The 16,135-nt window shown below is 33.9% G+C and overlaps 1 protein-coding gene and 1 long non-coding RNA gene across 2 annotated transcripts in view; one reads left to right on the forward strand and one right to left on the reverse strand.

Annotated features, from left to right (window-relative positions):
* LOC133183199 (kynurenine 3-monooxygenase-like) overlaps positions 1-16,135 on the forward strand; it is a 38,986-nt gene that overhangs the window by 1,727 nt on the left and 21,124 nt on the right. The window contains exons 3-9 of the mRNA XM_061318147.1: positions 2,883-3,073; positions 3,190-3,238; positions 3,494-3,581; positions 3,666-3,831; positions 4,102-4,295; positions 4,407-4,464; positions 4,740-4,829. Of these exons, the coding sequence (XP_061174131.1) occupies positions 2,883-3,073; positions 3,190-3,238; positions 3,494-3,581; positions 3,666-3,831; positions 4,102-4,295; positions 4,407-4,464; positions 4,740-4,829 (836 nt within the window). The remainder of the gene's footprint in view (positions 1-2,882; positions 3,074-3,189; positions 3,239-3,493; positions 3,582-3,665; positions 3,832-4,101; positions 4,296-4,406; positions 4,465-4,739; positions 4,830-16,135) is intronic.
* On the reverse strand, positions 11,705-14,956 carry LOC133183198 (uncharacterized). The gene is made up of 3 exons (XR_009720606.1): positions 14,830-14,956; positions 14,632-14,734; positions 11,705-12,467 (listed from the first exon to the last, which is right to left on the reverse strand). It is a non-coding gene; the product is annotated as an uncharacterized LOC133183198 (long non-coding RNA).

Raw genomic sequence — 16,135 nt, forward strand, 5'->3', positions numbered from 1 at the left:
GATGTCATTTATTCTTCATCTTTATTCTTCGCAAAATCTAGGAATGTCCAAATCATTCTGATGTTTCAATCGACTCTTTGGAAACTAAGTCGAGTTGTACTCGATTAATTGTTGCAACATTATATATACTTAACTTCGCTCCTTATTGACTGCAAGGCTCCTTTCGTTAAGATTGTGCAACCTTGCATTGAATGTATAAGTCGATGGAAGATATCTTTAATATATTGGTTCTGAAATGCGTTTTGCATTTTTACCATGAAATGTATGGAGATAACGAACAAACTCAAAAGCTCAAAAGTCCATTAAACAATACAAATTTTGGAACAGAGCAAACACGGACCTCTAAAAGATCAGAGGTGGGATCAGGTGCCATGGAGAAGTGAGCATCCCCTGCAGACCGGTCACACCCGCCGTGTGCTCCTTGTCATGATCTGGAAATAATGGAAAAATCCGTCGACAATTCAGTGTGCAAATAATGGCCTAATACTTTGTATGAAAAACGTCAGTCAGCATTTGACTTAGAGATAAATTGTATTTGCTGACAAGGTCATTGTATCGACCATAGAACTTACAAAATGACGACTTTAAACGAGACTGATGATATTCTTGTTTCATCAACTTGTTTGTCAATAACTTTCATCGTTTTAGAAATTGTTCACCATGCATCGGCCATTATTTTTTTTATAATTGTCTGTATCGCTGATTGGGGAGTATTATAACATTTCTTTTATTAAATACAATGGTGGCCAGCTGACCCCAGAGATTATCCCAGGTCATCCTTACTCTCAATATCATCTTGCACTATAAGAAAGAGAATTTGCCAGTTCTGTATTTTTTTTTTTGAAAACAGTTCACTAAGTTTAAGTTAGTTTAGTTTTTATGCCGTATATAAATAAATATTTTTAATTAATCGAGTAATGTGTTTTAGTTAATAATTGGTAAATCGAGTACTCGTTGACAACCATTGTAAAATCTAACTCAAAATGAAAGACACCAAAGAGTCTGCCATATCTTGTTTCAAATACTGACTATAGCCGATAAGGGCAAACTTTGCTAAACTGTTTGACAAACGAGATGACTTCAGCTTTTCCATCGTCAACTTTCCTCATTCATGTAGTAATATTACACAAGCACATGCATATGGTGTTAACTAGTATGTCTCCCAACTTATTCGATGCTCGAGAGCATGCTTTAAGAACGGTCAATTTTTAAATCGAGGTAGGCTACTTACATATTAGTTGGTGTTGCAAGGATTTCAACAGCCTCGTATAAAGTCAGCATTTCGTAAATTCCACGGTCGTTATAATGACCTTATAAGCAAATACAACCTATCATTGGGTCGTATTTTGACCAACATATTACATACGAATTGTTAGGTCTTTGTTTTTATACTAAATTTGACTAAAGATTACTCCGACTACCTTTATCTATATATACGGCTCATGGCAGGTATGACCGGTCGACAGGGGATACTTACTCTCAGCACCTTATCCTACCTCTGGAATTTTAAGGGCTCCGTGTTTTATGCCGTTTCACAGCTTTGTATTGTTTGTAGGTTTGTTTGTAGGTTTTTTATTTTAGATCGATCCTTGTTCTTTATCTTCAACAATTTCCTATCTTACGTTTACTTGTATAAATAAGAAACTCTTCAGGATATAATCAATGTTAATAGTGTATTGTGTATTGTTACCACCTTACCATATTGTTCCCCTTCTTGATTACTTCCTCTCTGAGGATGTATAGATTTAAAAAAAAAAGGTCAAAGTCATCATTTCATGAATGTCATTTTTGTGTTTGGATAGATAAACTGAAGAAGTGTATTATAAAATTCTCGCTGACCTGAACACTATAAATTGTTCATAAAATACACAAATTTTCTTTCCGTTTACCATTCAAGATTCTCAAAGTATACAATTATTCCCTGTTCTGTTGATATCATTACACAACAACTGCAATTGATAATCTATGTCGTGCTGTGTAATATCTTCAGTATAAGTGTTGTTATGTCTATTTTAAGAATAACGTCTTAATAATGAGCCACTTTATTTCAAATTCTATCCTAATGCTTGTTGGAAATAAATATTTGTTTCACATGATTTTATTCACTAAATCTCAAAAAAAAAGAGAAAGAAAACAATATTACGTTCAGGATGAAATTCTGTGTGAGATATTATGTATGAATCTTTTTTATATAATAAAATCTCAGTTCGATTCATCGCGGCGCTCGCTTCGTGATCGGGAGGCCGGGCTCGATTCTCGTTCGCCGCGCTGCGTCAAACTAGACGTAAACATAGATATTGACTAATCATTCGCCATGTGCTCGGCACTAGAAGTGAAAGTCACGGGTCTTTTGGATGAGACCTTAAAAACCGAGGTCCCGTGTCACGGTAGGCGTTGGCACGATAAAGAACCCTCACTGCTCAATGGCCATAAGTCCCAAGTATAGGTCTAAATTTGAAGCCCTTCACCGGCATACGGTGACCTCTCTATATGAGTGAAAAATTCTCGAATGGGACGTTAAACAACATACAATCAATCAATCGATTTCTCGTATTAATATTTCATGTATATTATGTCATATTTTCCATAGTGATGTAGCTTTGAAGGATTTAAGTTTTTCAAAGACCTGTCAGTAACGTCATTTATTACATTTTCGGCAAGCCTTTAGAGTAAAACCCACCTTTATCACGTTCGAATTCGATAAAAAGACTAGTTCGGAAAATAAATTTTTGACTTTCTTGAACTTCAAACAACAGAAAATAGACCTTGAGTATAATTATATGTACTCAAGATCAATGAAGAACATTAGCTACGGTATAACACAGTAAGGTCAGCAAATTTATGAAGCAACATTGATGATTTGACTTAGCTTTTTGAAACAGACATAAGAAGGGTACCGCCAATCAAGGGCCAGAGGACAGCAAATTTGGCCCTGTCCTGTCGTGGAATGGAGGCACTCCGCCATGTAGGGTTGGAGAGGGAGATAACCCCATACCAGGTACCTATGTTTTCTAGGATGGTTCACAAAGAAGATGGAACGTTGCACCCCCTCAATTATGGCAGGAAAGATCAGGTCAGTTAACAAAGAAATAACTCGCTGATAACATAGTGTTGTGATCAGCATTTGAGATATTTGTCTCATGCATATTACGTTAATTCATACTGACTGAATCAATTCTATTCTTTTAGTTCATTTTGTCGACACAAAGAAATAAACTGAACGAGATTCTTCTTAATGGTAAGGAAATAAGAAATTACTAGTATTGGAATAAATACGAATATATTTGAAACTTTTATATATAAATCCAACGAATAGCAATAATAGCTGAACAATTTTGAATTCATTGAGTGGCATGGAATACGAAATCATATTAACTATATAGCTAATTACGTATTTAAATTTTTTAGTAGTATAATTGTGAAATTTAAAAAAGATTGAATCTTAATCATAAAATGCATTCTTTTTTGTCGCCATCATTTATGGATGATGCAGCTGCAGAGAACCTCCCAAATGTCACGTGCTATTTTGAACACACCCTGAAAAATTGCAATTTACAGCAAGGAGACCTAGAATTCTTACAGTAGGTTTGACTTGGCATGTTTGTCGGAATGTCAATGCAATCAAATTTATAAAAATTAATTATAAAAAATTAACTTTCTTTTAGCAATGAAAAGAAGGTACATGTACATGCAGACTTGGTTTTGGGAAATGACGGGGCACATTCTACAATACGAAGGCAAATGATGGAATTCACTATGATGGATATACAGCAATTCTATGTTCCGTATGGATATATTGAATTAGAGGTGGCCAAAACTAAAGATAATAATGTGAGTTACGGTTTGGTCCATCAGTATAAAGGATACCAAAAAGTTTCTATAAAAATAAAGTTTATTTATCCTAATTTTCCTTTAATATTTCTCCACAATATCCGTGTGTTAATATAACGTCAATACATACTGCAGTTTCTATAAATCTCGATTCTTGTAAATGTTACTCAATTCTTGTAAATGTTACTTGTAAATGTTACTCGATTCTTGTAAATGTTACTCTACTGATTCGATTAAGATACAGTTAATTATTATAATTTATTTTATCAGTTTGCTATGGACCCTAAATACCTTCATTTGTGGCCACGTGAAGAGTTTCTGATGTTGTGCACAGCAAACTGGGATAGAACATTTAACATTCTGTTATTTATGACATTTGATGCTTTTGCAAATCTTCAGACAGAAACTGACGCAGTCCAGTTGTTCAATCAGCACTTTCCCGATGTTCTTCCTTTTGTTGGGGAGTAAGAGATTTTCAAATAAGTCTTTCTTAATTAATTACTGTAAAAATTGAAAAGTTAAATCATGCACAACAAACACTTGTTAATCCTTTATAATTTCTTTATTTGTTACAGAGAAAACCTGAGGAAGTCTTTTCCTTTTTGGAGGCCTTGTCCAATGATTACAATTAAGGTGCCTACTAAAGGTTATTAATATCAATCAAAAATAACTGTAAAATACAGAAAATATAAGAAATAATATCAAATCAACACCAAGTATTTTTAAATCCGTAACATTTAGAAAAGAATGTAATCAAAACGTTTAAACTTAAGTGTAAGTTGTTAAAAAAATCAATTTCAAAATTCTAAATATCAAAATGAAATGGACAGTCTTTCATTAATAACAGTTCAACAATGTATCAATTTGGTTATTTCTTTGTATATCTTCTCAATCGATAACTAATCCAGTGTTTACCCTATCATGTGGGGGACAAAGCCTTAATAATGGGAGATGCTTCCCACGCCATGCTTCCTTTCCTTGCCCAAGGAGTGAACTCGGTATGTCTTAACTTGAGCTTTATAAAAATAAAGTATGAATTTAAGATGTAGACTATATAATAATGTTGAGAAAAGAAGACTGATATGATGCAAACTAGAAATTCAGATCGACTTAAAACTTCATTTGTTTAAAACATGTAGCATTTATCTTTCACTTTTTTCTGATGTAAACTGTTTAAAAATTACTGGTAGGACTTGCTCTCAACAAGAGGTCCTTGGGCCACAACGATTAAATAGGTCACAATGGTCAAATTTTAAATCATCCATATTCCTGAGATTGCTTACAAATACATATGAATAATTATGTCCCATTAGTTCTCGAGAATCTTTTTTCTATTTATTCCTATTCCAAATAATTATACCCCTCCCCCTTCCCTGGAAGAATTGAGTCAGATCTGCTGAGTATGCTTGCATATTAATATGAGTAATCATAAACCTGGTAATCCTGAAGGGAAGTTTTCAAAGATTTTATTTCTATATTTCCATGTAAAATTTTGCTCCCCTATTGTGGCCCACTCTATTCACTGGGCCATCATTTGAACAAATATGAATTTGCACTAAAGTTAATCTGTACAAAATCATGCTTGCATGTTAAAATGGCAAATCATGGCTCACTTGCTCACTTGTTCTTGAGAAGAAGAGTTTGAAAGTTTCTTATATATATATATATATATATATATATATATATATATATATATATATATATATATATATATATATATATATATATATATATAATCCTGATTTCTGGATTAGGGGACCAATGCCATGAAATCTGGCTTAAGTAGACAAAATTTATCTTTTTCCCCTATGCTTTGAAATAAAAACCAAATGCATTTTTGTTGGTACTTGGGCTTATTGATTACCATTCTAATGCTAAATTTTACAGAAAACTTGTAGGTAAAAATATACAAAAAAATTGGTCTCCCTAATATTTTGTAACCCTTTCACGTGAGTTAAGGTGACCAGTGTATATTTTCGTAAGTACTAAATCTGGCTTAGGTGGACATTTTTTTTTCTTACAGTTGTAAGGTTATAGTGAACTAAAATTTAACAGAGAATAGTTAAATGATTCAATTTAAGAATGATGTACGGTGGAAGCACAAAAAAAAAAAAATGAAATCTTGCAAGACACGATAAACAGGAACGCCAGTTGCAACATGTACAGCTTCTTGCTGAAGTTTATCAGGCCTTTCAGAGCAGCTGCGGAGATGCTGTTCCATGCTTCTAATGCATATTCCAAAAGTGGTATCGGTATTACATGTATAAATGTAATACTAGAATACATTTAAGCTAGGAAGTCAGGATACGTAACCCTTTTAATTTACGAAAAAGTGCAATTTCTTTGGAAGCCTTTTGTTAATACTGTCAGTGTGGTTTGTCCACTCCCCAGGGTTTGAGAATGTAAGTCTAAGATGATAGTGACCAAGAGAAGGATCGATTTGCTGATTATTCAACACTAAGTGCAATTATATATTTTATCCTCATTGCTGCAAAATATTAATAATTTTAGCTTGGTAATTGGGATTAAATTTCACAAGTCGCTTTTAGCCATTCTTCATTTATAAGTCGTGATTGCTCAGGCTTTCTAAGTTCTGCACGTTTTGAAAGGTGTTTGACGCGAATATGCATCATATGCCAATATTCTAGAGGTACCCAATAGACCACCTGGTAGGTATTGTATATCAACAACGAAAAGTTGAAGTCCAATAATAGAGCCCTGGGGAACTCCAACTTCCGTCTTTCTCACTAAATATACTGAAAATTTATTTTTGATCTGTTGCGATGGATTGAAAAGATTATAAGCCAACAAGGTAAGAACTTCACCCGCAAATCTATGTTGTCTCTTGTTCTTTTAAATAAACCGCATCGAATGTCTTGCTGTTATCATAAAATGCAAAACAAGTTAATTCGAATTCTTTATTGTTTAACACAAACCATTTATTATGATAAATTTCTTTTAACTGAGTGACTGTTTAATGATTTCTTAAAAATCCGCACAGGCGCGTAGCTGCCTATACGCAAATACGCAAGTGCATACACATAATTGCAAAAAAAAAAAAAAAAAAAAATAATAATAATAAATATAATGAATGAATGAATAAATAAAATCTATGGGAGAGAGAGAGTTATTCGAAGAAAAAATCTCAGTACCATCCAACAAACATTCGGATTTCGAATTGTTTTGTGTCATACTGCTGAAGAGTGCTTTGGATTTTATATAATCATGACTATATAATAAAATTTGAAGTCCTTTATTAAATCATTGCCAAATTTAAATAAAGCATTCATGAACTTGTATTCGTTCTTTGATACATTGATAATTTTTGATATTTTTTTTAAAAGATCTTTGAGAAATAAAATTTCAGACACATCCTTGAATGTCATGATCTACTACATGTAGTATATGATTTAAAATACGATGTTTTTTGTTCATAATTAACATTAAGTATACAAGTTTTTGAACGATAGAAAAGAGTATGATACCAAATATCGATTAGATATTTAGCCTAAACTACATGTACACTAAGTTTCCGTAGAAGTATTAATTTTGCGTTAAAACAATAAATATTATGTCTTCTATTTCAAAACAAAAGATAAATGACATAATTTTTATTTTGCAAGAAAATGAATGATATACATGTATTTGGTAAAACTCAGAAACTTCTGGGCCCTCACCAGCAGGCATGTAGTATCGTGGGGGGAAGGGGGGGGGGAGGAGGAGGGTTCCCTGCCTACACTTTTCCAAACCTAACTTTTGACTATTGAAAACGTTCACTGAAAGGGTGGTTGCCCCCTTCCACTTTTTGTTGTAGCATAGTTAAAACATGCTAATTTGTTAATATTTTTAATATAGTTTCGATTTGTGAAAACTGGAAATAAACCCCAACCCACCCCCGTCGTCCTCTTCGTATACTTCACTTTTATTTGGCTACGCTCCTGCCATAATGTAGTTTGTATAACAATTCACAAATGTATTTGAACCTTACTCTTTCAAGATTTTTCCTATGCAGCATAATAAGGATACCGGTATGTAATTAACTTAATGAATTTGTTTTAAAGACAGAAATCACATGAGTATGTTTCCAAACACCAGGGAATTGTCCGATACGCAAAAATGTTTCAAATAAATTTTTTAGCAAAACTGCAATTTTATTTCTAGTTATGGCTGAATATGTCGAGAAAAGGCTTTTTGGGATCTAAAATTTTAATTTCAATAGTTTGATACACACAAATAACACTTTAAAATCGTGGAGCGATGACCTACAGAAGCAAATATAGTAGAAAAACGTGTGTAAATAAAATTTTGTAACAAATTCAAGGTAAATTTTAGTAAAACAACACACAATATCTAGAAAAATTTTCATTTTCCTGCTGAATCTAATTCAAAAGCGCTATTGGTCTTTATAATTTTGAAATGGATAATATATAATAATGGGTATTTTTATAGGTACACAATTATTTAAAAGTTGCAAATAGTAGTTTCACATGCGCTCGTTTACTTACAGGCGTAAACTTTTCATGTATGGATGGAGAATTTACTCTTATTTTTGCGATGGGTGCACGTGCACTCTCAAACTGTTTTTTCAATTTTTGTAGTATTATCACGGACAGAGACATTTGTAAATACATCAGTATGATCATGAAATTTGCTTTTTCGAAGTACTTTGTAAATATACTTGTTAGGACTTTCCAGTTTTTTCAATGAAATCAATTGATGCTGTATTTTTTAGACAATTGCAATATTTTCTATTCTTATCTAAATTTTGTTATGCGTTCAGATGACTGAAAATACATAAGGAGTAAATTTACTCGTATGTAAAATTTTATTTGAATCTAGTCTGACTAGATGTAAATGTTGCACTAGGAGTAAAAATACTCGCGTACAAAACTTGCTTATCCCCCCCCCCCGTTTGCATTCGCTAAAATACATCAAGGTGCAAATTTTGCATGTATGTAAAATTTGCTCCCTGTCTGTAAATATACGCATGTGAAGGGGGTTTATAAATTTGGACATGAGTAAAATTCATGTAAAAAGAACACGTTTCTGTTTCCGGTTGCCTTCTACTTCTCAGCTCTTTAAAATCAAACAAATGTGAATTATCACCAGATAGAACTCCACGTGTTCATTATCATGGAAAGGGCGTGTCCCTGTTTTGTAGTGGAATCCCGTCAGTTCTTTGGCATGTTTTTTTTTTAAATGATACGCGTTCTATTTCCTTTTTTTTTGTGTGTGTGTTTTTCACATAAATTAATAATTTTAATTATATTCATTTTACAAACAAATTACCATACAATTGCAAGTAATTATAATAAGTTTTAATTTTTTGTGTACATTTCATTTAACATTCGGTCTCTAATGCCGCAATTCATTGTCAATGTTAATACGTCATTAAAAAAATAGTGGATGTTGCTTTTATATTTTTGTCATTGGGATGGGGGTGTTATGTAAGGGAGAAGTCAAATTCTATAGACTGAAAAACAGAACAGGTACCCTTTCAACTCACGGAAAAACCTGCTCGTAAAGGTATGATTGTTGTATTATTCACCTACTTACATTATTTGTTTCTTGCAAGAATCGTATTCTGGACTCTATTTAAAAAAAATGTTTGTGTAAATGTATACATACGAGTCATTTTATATATTTATATGTAATTGAAAATAATGTCGGATAAATAACTTTTTCAGCAACCCCTTGGCCACTTTCTCGCAGGCGATTTTCCATGATGTCTACAAGTTTTTAGTTTAAATCACTGAAAATTTCCTTGGCTGGCGAAGAATGTAGCTTGATAATAATGAATAGTACTAAGTTTATTTTGTCTCCTACATCTCAAAGAACACAATTCTCCCAAGGAACGTATATTTAGTGAGTTGAACAAAAAAAAAAAATAATACAAAGCTGATAGCTTTCGTATGTATTTAAAAAAAGACACTTATTACTACATGTAGTACATGTATGTAACATGGCTGATCTATAGGATGCAGTTACAGTAAGGAAATGGGGCGCAACTGAACAAAAATCAAGTCTACAAACTTTATTTATGAGGGGTATAACCGTAGTTTTGATACTTTTGATCTAATTATATTGTGTAGTATATAACGGCAAAATTAAAAGGAAGGGGGGGGGGGGGGGACTGGTCTCCATGTCTCCCCCAGTTCTTACGAGCCTGATATGCAATTATTTTTCGACGACTTGAACTGAGAGACCGTTCGGTAGCGATCAAGCGGTGGAAGGTGTCGAAGTAGTCCAGCCCGCCCCCTATTTTTATTAAATTACAAGTATGTAATATAGTTAGCAAAGATGTGCAATGATTAATTCCCCTATTTTTATTAAATTACAAGTATGTTATATAGTTAGCAAAGATGTGCAATGATTAATTCAATTAACTTCTATAATTTCTTTTTCTACCTTTGAAGTAATATGAAATATGATGCTTTGGGGAAAGAATAATCCACATATCGTATAAGGTAAACAAAAAAAAATGTTCAACAGACAGACCCAACATCCACGTTCCAATGTCGTAACGGTCATCCTGAATTTTACAATGTAAGGCCCTTGGCCCACAACGCTCACCTTGAGTCACTTGGCCCTGCTGTTTCCCCCATATAGATGTATTCTTAAGTAAAGTTTGCTAAATTTCATCTTTCCTGATGTAGTGATTCTGGAGATTTTTTTTTATATATAAATGTATATTTCAATGTAAAACTTTGACCCCCTATTGTAGCCTTATCCTACCCCAGGGAAATGATTTAAACAACTTGACATCTACACTACCTTAGCAAGCTTTCACGTAAGTTTCAGCTTTTCTGGTCCAGTGGTTCTTGAGATTATTTACCCTGTTTGACCCCACCCTGTTTCTGCCTTTTCTTGATTATTCCTCTTTGGAGGTATAAGGCTTGGCTCTTCGTTTTAAAAATTTAAAATTCCCTTTACCCAGGGATGCTTTGTAGCTACTTTGGTTAAAAATGGCCTAGCGGATCCTGAGAAGTCGAATGTGAAAAGTTTACAGACAAGTGGATAGTCAGATGGGCAGACACTGGACAAAGCTCACTTGAACTCATAAAATTTTTTTAAAAAGAAAAATGCCACTGTCATCACAAAATCTGGGGCACAAATTTTGATTTTACTCTACAACTTTGCAATTTCTAAGGTCAACTTCAGACCATATGGTCAGCTGTATAATGTACATGTATATAATTACAAAATTCTCTTGGTCCTTTCCAACATACATCAATCTATATTAGTTGATAAACCATTTGAAATTTGCATTCACATGTTGATTAAAATAGACTATTAGATGTCTCTAGCAGGCGCGTAGAATGGGGGGGGGGATGCTGGATACGCACCCCCCCCCTTTTTTTGATGTTGTAAGGCACTGGCAAATTCCAGGATTTGGACAGTAAATCACCTTTTCTTTTTTGCTTGTCAGTTAATTTCGGGAAATCCCCCCCCCCCACTTTTGGTCAGTTTGGGTTTTTTTCTTTTGAAACTGTTGCTACAGGCCTGCTCTAGATAACTCATGAAAACAAAGAGTCAAATAATAGTTTTTAACCTTTATTCCTTTGATCTAAAATTGACAGGTTAACGAAATAAAAATATAGTACATGTACCAAAATTGAAAAATATTAAAGATTTTTTTTTCTTGCCTTTTGCCACCACAGTACTTTTAAGGTCATATGCAATGTACATGCACTTTACAGTGAACCTTCCAACTGATAATTTTCAGAGAAAATATAATTTAAAATCATGATACCATTAGATGTTCTTTGACAAAAAATCAGCATACATTACAGGTACATGTATCAGGAGTTTTGAAAAAAATATTAAATGACGAAAACCCTTGCATTTTTTAAAAGAAAAAATCCCCCCCCCCCCCAAAAAAAGTTTTATGTGGTACTTCCTCAAAATTTGATTCAGATAAGGTGTGCAAGCATTACCAGGTATCATAAAATTGCACAAAGATCTTTCAATTACTGGATTTCTTAAATTATAGAGATAATCAGGAAGTCTGTGAGCCAATGCTCACTAGTAATACCCCCGCTCTGATGTGAATATTCACTCATGAATCCCACAATATGGCATGCCTATTCATAGAGTGTTAAAATTTCAAGCATCTTTGATGATTAGTTGTTGAGAAAACTGCAACGAAAAATTGTTACGGACAGACACACAGACAGACACACAAGGGTAAAACAGTATACCCCCTCTCCTTCAGAGTCGGGGGTATAATTATAACAAGTGTCACTTACTACTGCAAATGATCAATAAAAGATCTCTCATTACAAATTTTACCTGTTATTAATCTACAAAAACTTTCTTGATAAATATCCTTGGTAAATAATAATTTTTATATAATTTAACATCTACATCCCTACTGATAAAAATGCTTCCAGATATTGAAAGTTGCTATTCAAATTTATAATAAAGTTGTTGAATAAAATCCACATATGCCTGGTACTTGACAACAGATAGCTTGAAATGGACAAAGTCTTTTTCACATCCTCTGTTTCTCAAATGCTTTTCCAAATTAAATAAATAACTTTTACTTTATAATTTTTATAGAGTACTGTAACTGAATGTCTTGAATTTAAACACTCTTTTTTGAAGTGTTTCTCTCAAAGGTTGGCAGCCTTGATCTGTAAAAAAGAAAAAAGAAAAGAAAAATCTCTATTAATCTCTAAAAATTAGAACAAACATAATTGAAAAATTTACTTTGCTATAAAATAATTACAAAATAACTTACGCACATGTATAAAAAACAAATCCCCCTAAATGACACATTTCTTAACCGACATAAAATCTTAAATGAATGGAATCTTTGATAATGATGTTCAACACACTCAGTTGTCGAAGCTAAATTAAGCATCTAAGTTAAAAAAAACATAGGTAATCAAAGATTACAAAGCTCACCTCGACGAATGTTATCTATAAGTAAGGCAAATTTCACATCATATTTTTTTCTAGTTAGGGTACATCCCAAGATCAATATCCATGCAAGTTTGGTTTAATTATAGACCTGCTCAAAAAACTTTTGACCTGTTTAGTAATCAAGAAGATTTTGGTCAGTTCCAACATCCAAAGCAAGTCTGGAAGTTTTCATCCTTAGATGCACCATCTATGCAAGTTTAATCATAATAGGCCAAATATTATATAGCTACTCCAAAAAAATTACCCTGGTCACTCATCTGGAAAATGTACGCCAGATTCAGAATCCAAAGCAGGTCTGGAATTGTCCATCCCTAAATACATCATCCATGCTAATTTGGTTAAAATATGGCTAAAATTCACTCATGTTGAAAATCTAGGTCAGATCCAGCATCCAAAGCAGGTTGGTTAGTGTACATCCCTAGATGCATCATCCATGAAAGTTTGGTCCAGGTAGGGCTTATAGTTACTTGGGAACAGGACTACTCCTAAATCTAAACCTGGTCTCACATGTGGAAAATCTAGGTCAGATCCAGCATCCGAAGCAAGTGTGGTAGTGTCCATCCCTAGATGCATCATCCATGCAAGTTTGGTCCAGGTAGGGCTTATAGTTACTTGGGAATGGACCTGCTCTTAAAACTTTAACCTGGTCACTCATCCGGAAAATACAGGTCAGATGCAGCATCCGAAGCAAGTGTGGTAGTGTCCATCCCAAGATGCATCATCCATGCAAGTTTGGTCCAAGTAGAGCTTATAGTTACTTGGGAATGGACCTGCTTCAAAAACTTTAACCTGGTCACTCATCCGGAAAATACAGGTCAGATCCAGCATCCGAAGCAAGTGCGGTAGTGTCCATCCCTAGATGCATCATCCATGCAAGTTTGGTCCAGGTAGGGCTTATAGTTACTTGGGAATGGACCTGCTCCTTAAACTTTAACCTGGTCACTCATCCGGAAAATACAGGTCAGATCCAGCATCCAAAGCAAGTGCGGTAGTGTCCATCCCTAGATGCATCATCCATGCAAGTTTGGTCAAGGTAGGGCTTATGGTTAATTGGGAATGGACCTGCTCCTAAAACTTTAACCTGGTCACTCATCTGGAAAATCTAGGTCAGATCCAGCATCCGAAGCAAGTGTGGTAGTGTCCATCCCTAGATGCATCATCCATGCAAGTTTGATTCAGGTAGGGCTTATAGTTATTGGGAATGGACCTGCTCCTAAAACTTTAACCTGGTCACTCATCTGGAAAATCTAGGTCAGATCCAGCATCCGAAGCAAGTTTGGTAGTGTCCATCCCTAGATGCATCGTCCATGCAAGTTTGGTCCAGGTAGGGCTTATAGTTACTTGGGAATGGGACTTGCTCCTAAAACTTTAACCGGGACGCCGACGCTAACGCCGACGCCGGGGTATAGCATAAGCTCATCTCGACTTCGTCGACGTGAGCTAAAAAATAAAGGCTTAAATAGTACATGCAGGATCATATGATCCTGTCCACAAGTTTCGATGAACTAATTAAAGTAGATGTTTACATTCAGTTGAAGTTACCCCAACATATGTACACATTTTTTTAAATCAAGAACACAGTCAATGTCAGCTATTTAACATAGAGAAATAAAATTGTTTATCTAGATGCACCCTCTTTCTTCTCTTATGCAGATTTTCCTTATATATATGCATACAAGTTATTAATCCTAAAACACTTTTTGACCCGAGAACAGCTGCAAGATAATTTTCAATAGGTTGCTTCCCCTTATGTGCATGTGCTCCTTTTCATGAAGTTTCTTTACTTAAATTTCTCAAGATTTTTCAGATTAATTTTTTGGTTAACAAATAGTACTGTGTCATACAAAACTCACAACTCCTCTCATATTTTACCTTATCTTCCTTTTGTTAACAAAATCCACTTTTCCAACATCTCTCTCTACAGTGAGTCTATCATTTAGTCATTAACTTGTCTTGCTCCAATACAAAAGTTTTCCTACACAACAGGTATATAAAAAAATAACAATCATCAATGTAAGTTGATATGATAATATTAAATGTACATAATTTATTGAAAAAAATGATTCTAACCTGGACAACTTTTAGCTTGGTTGGTTTTGTTATCATCTCTGTTGGCATAATGTAATCTGAACTTTCTAATTTACTCTTCTATCAAGTGGCTATAGTTGCTTGACACATACATATTTTTTATCCATTTCCTGAAAAAATAAAATTCTAATTTACTATGTGTATTAAAATGTTATTCCTTTTAAAAAGAAACTTACACTAGTGATTCAGGGGACCTAGGTTCAAATCCTGGTTTGGTCCATCCCATATTTATTTGGTGCCATTGATCACCCCTTGACTTGCAGGTAAAAGGCTTGCCAGGGGTAAGAAGAACTTGAGTTGTGTCTTCAAGGGCAAATACAATTTAAGGAGGGAGGAACATGGCGATCACGCAGGCTTGATCACCATTGCCAGATCACTCAGTTAATAAACATGCTAAAGCACCTGATTAGTGATTCAGAGGGCTGGGTTCAAATCCTGTTCTTGCTTATTGCATTTTCCTATTACACACCTAATGTCAATGGCAGAGAAATTCAAGAACTTTCCTGTCATTTATAAACAAATATTTTGGTGACTACTTGTTGAGTTCAGCTATATGGTACATGTTAAATTTAACTTTTTACCTCAAAAGCTAAGAACATACAAATTACAGTTTTCTAAGAGACTGTAGGCAATCTGGATACATTTCCTTTGTCCGACATGGAAATAAACTCCCATATTCATGACAGGTTTTCTTAATTTTTCATTGAAAATAACAGCCTAAAATATGATTTTTTTAATCTTGTTTACCTGAGAGTTATGCTCCAATACACCTTATTTGACCAAGTTATAGTCATTAAAGGAATCTATTTCTCAAATTAAAGAAATTGTAGGCTCCTTTCATTTACTAATTCTTGACTTTAATTAAGAAAAAACTGCAACAAATATGTTTCAAAAATTGACAGAAAAAGCGACATCGGCCATACGTATGGAACAGCGTCCAATCATAAAATTATGTATTATCTAAAATATGGTTGAAACGATGTCAGAGACAAACTAATTATTCAAACATCTAAAAATTATTAGAATATATTTAGGTCATTGAGTTGAAATTGGTATATAATATATGATTTTTCAAAGGAGAGTACAATTTCAAAGACAGTACAAAAAATGGAAAACTACTGTTACTGTTATTTGATGAAAATAGCATAGCTCTATTCATGACATGATTGTATGATAGTGTTGTACTTTGCATGCACTATGCCTATATACACTACGGTCAACGCGGATCCCGTATTTTCCCGCGCCCCCGCGATGGTGTTTTAATCCTTTCCGCGATACACCGTCGCGG

The sequence above is a fragment of the Saccostrea echinata genome, unplaced genomic scaffold (genome assembly GCF_033153115.1).
Source record: "Saccostrea echinata isolate AGI-Se365-2 ecotype Australia unplaced genomic scaffold, CSIRO_AGI_Sech_v1 ptg000009l, whole genome shotgun sequence".
Lineage (NCBI taxonomy): Eukaryota > Metazoa > Mollusca > Bivalvia > Ostreida > Ostreidae > Saccostrea > Saccostrea echinata.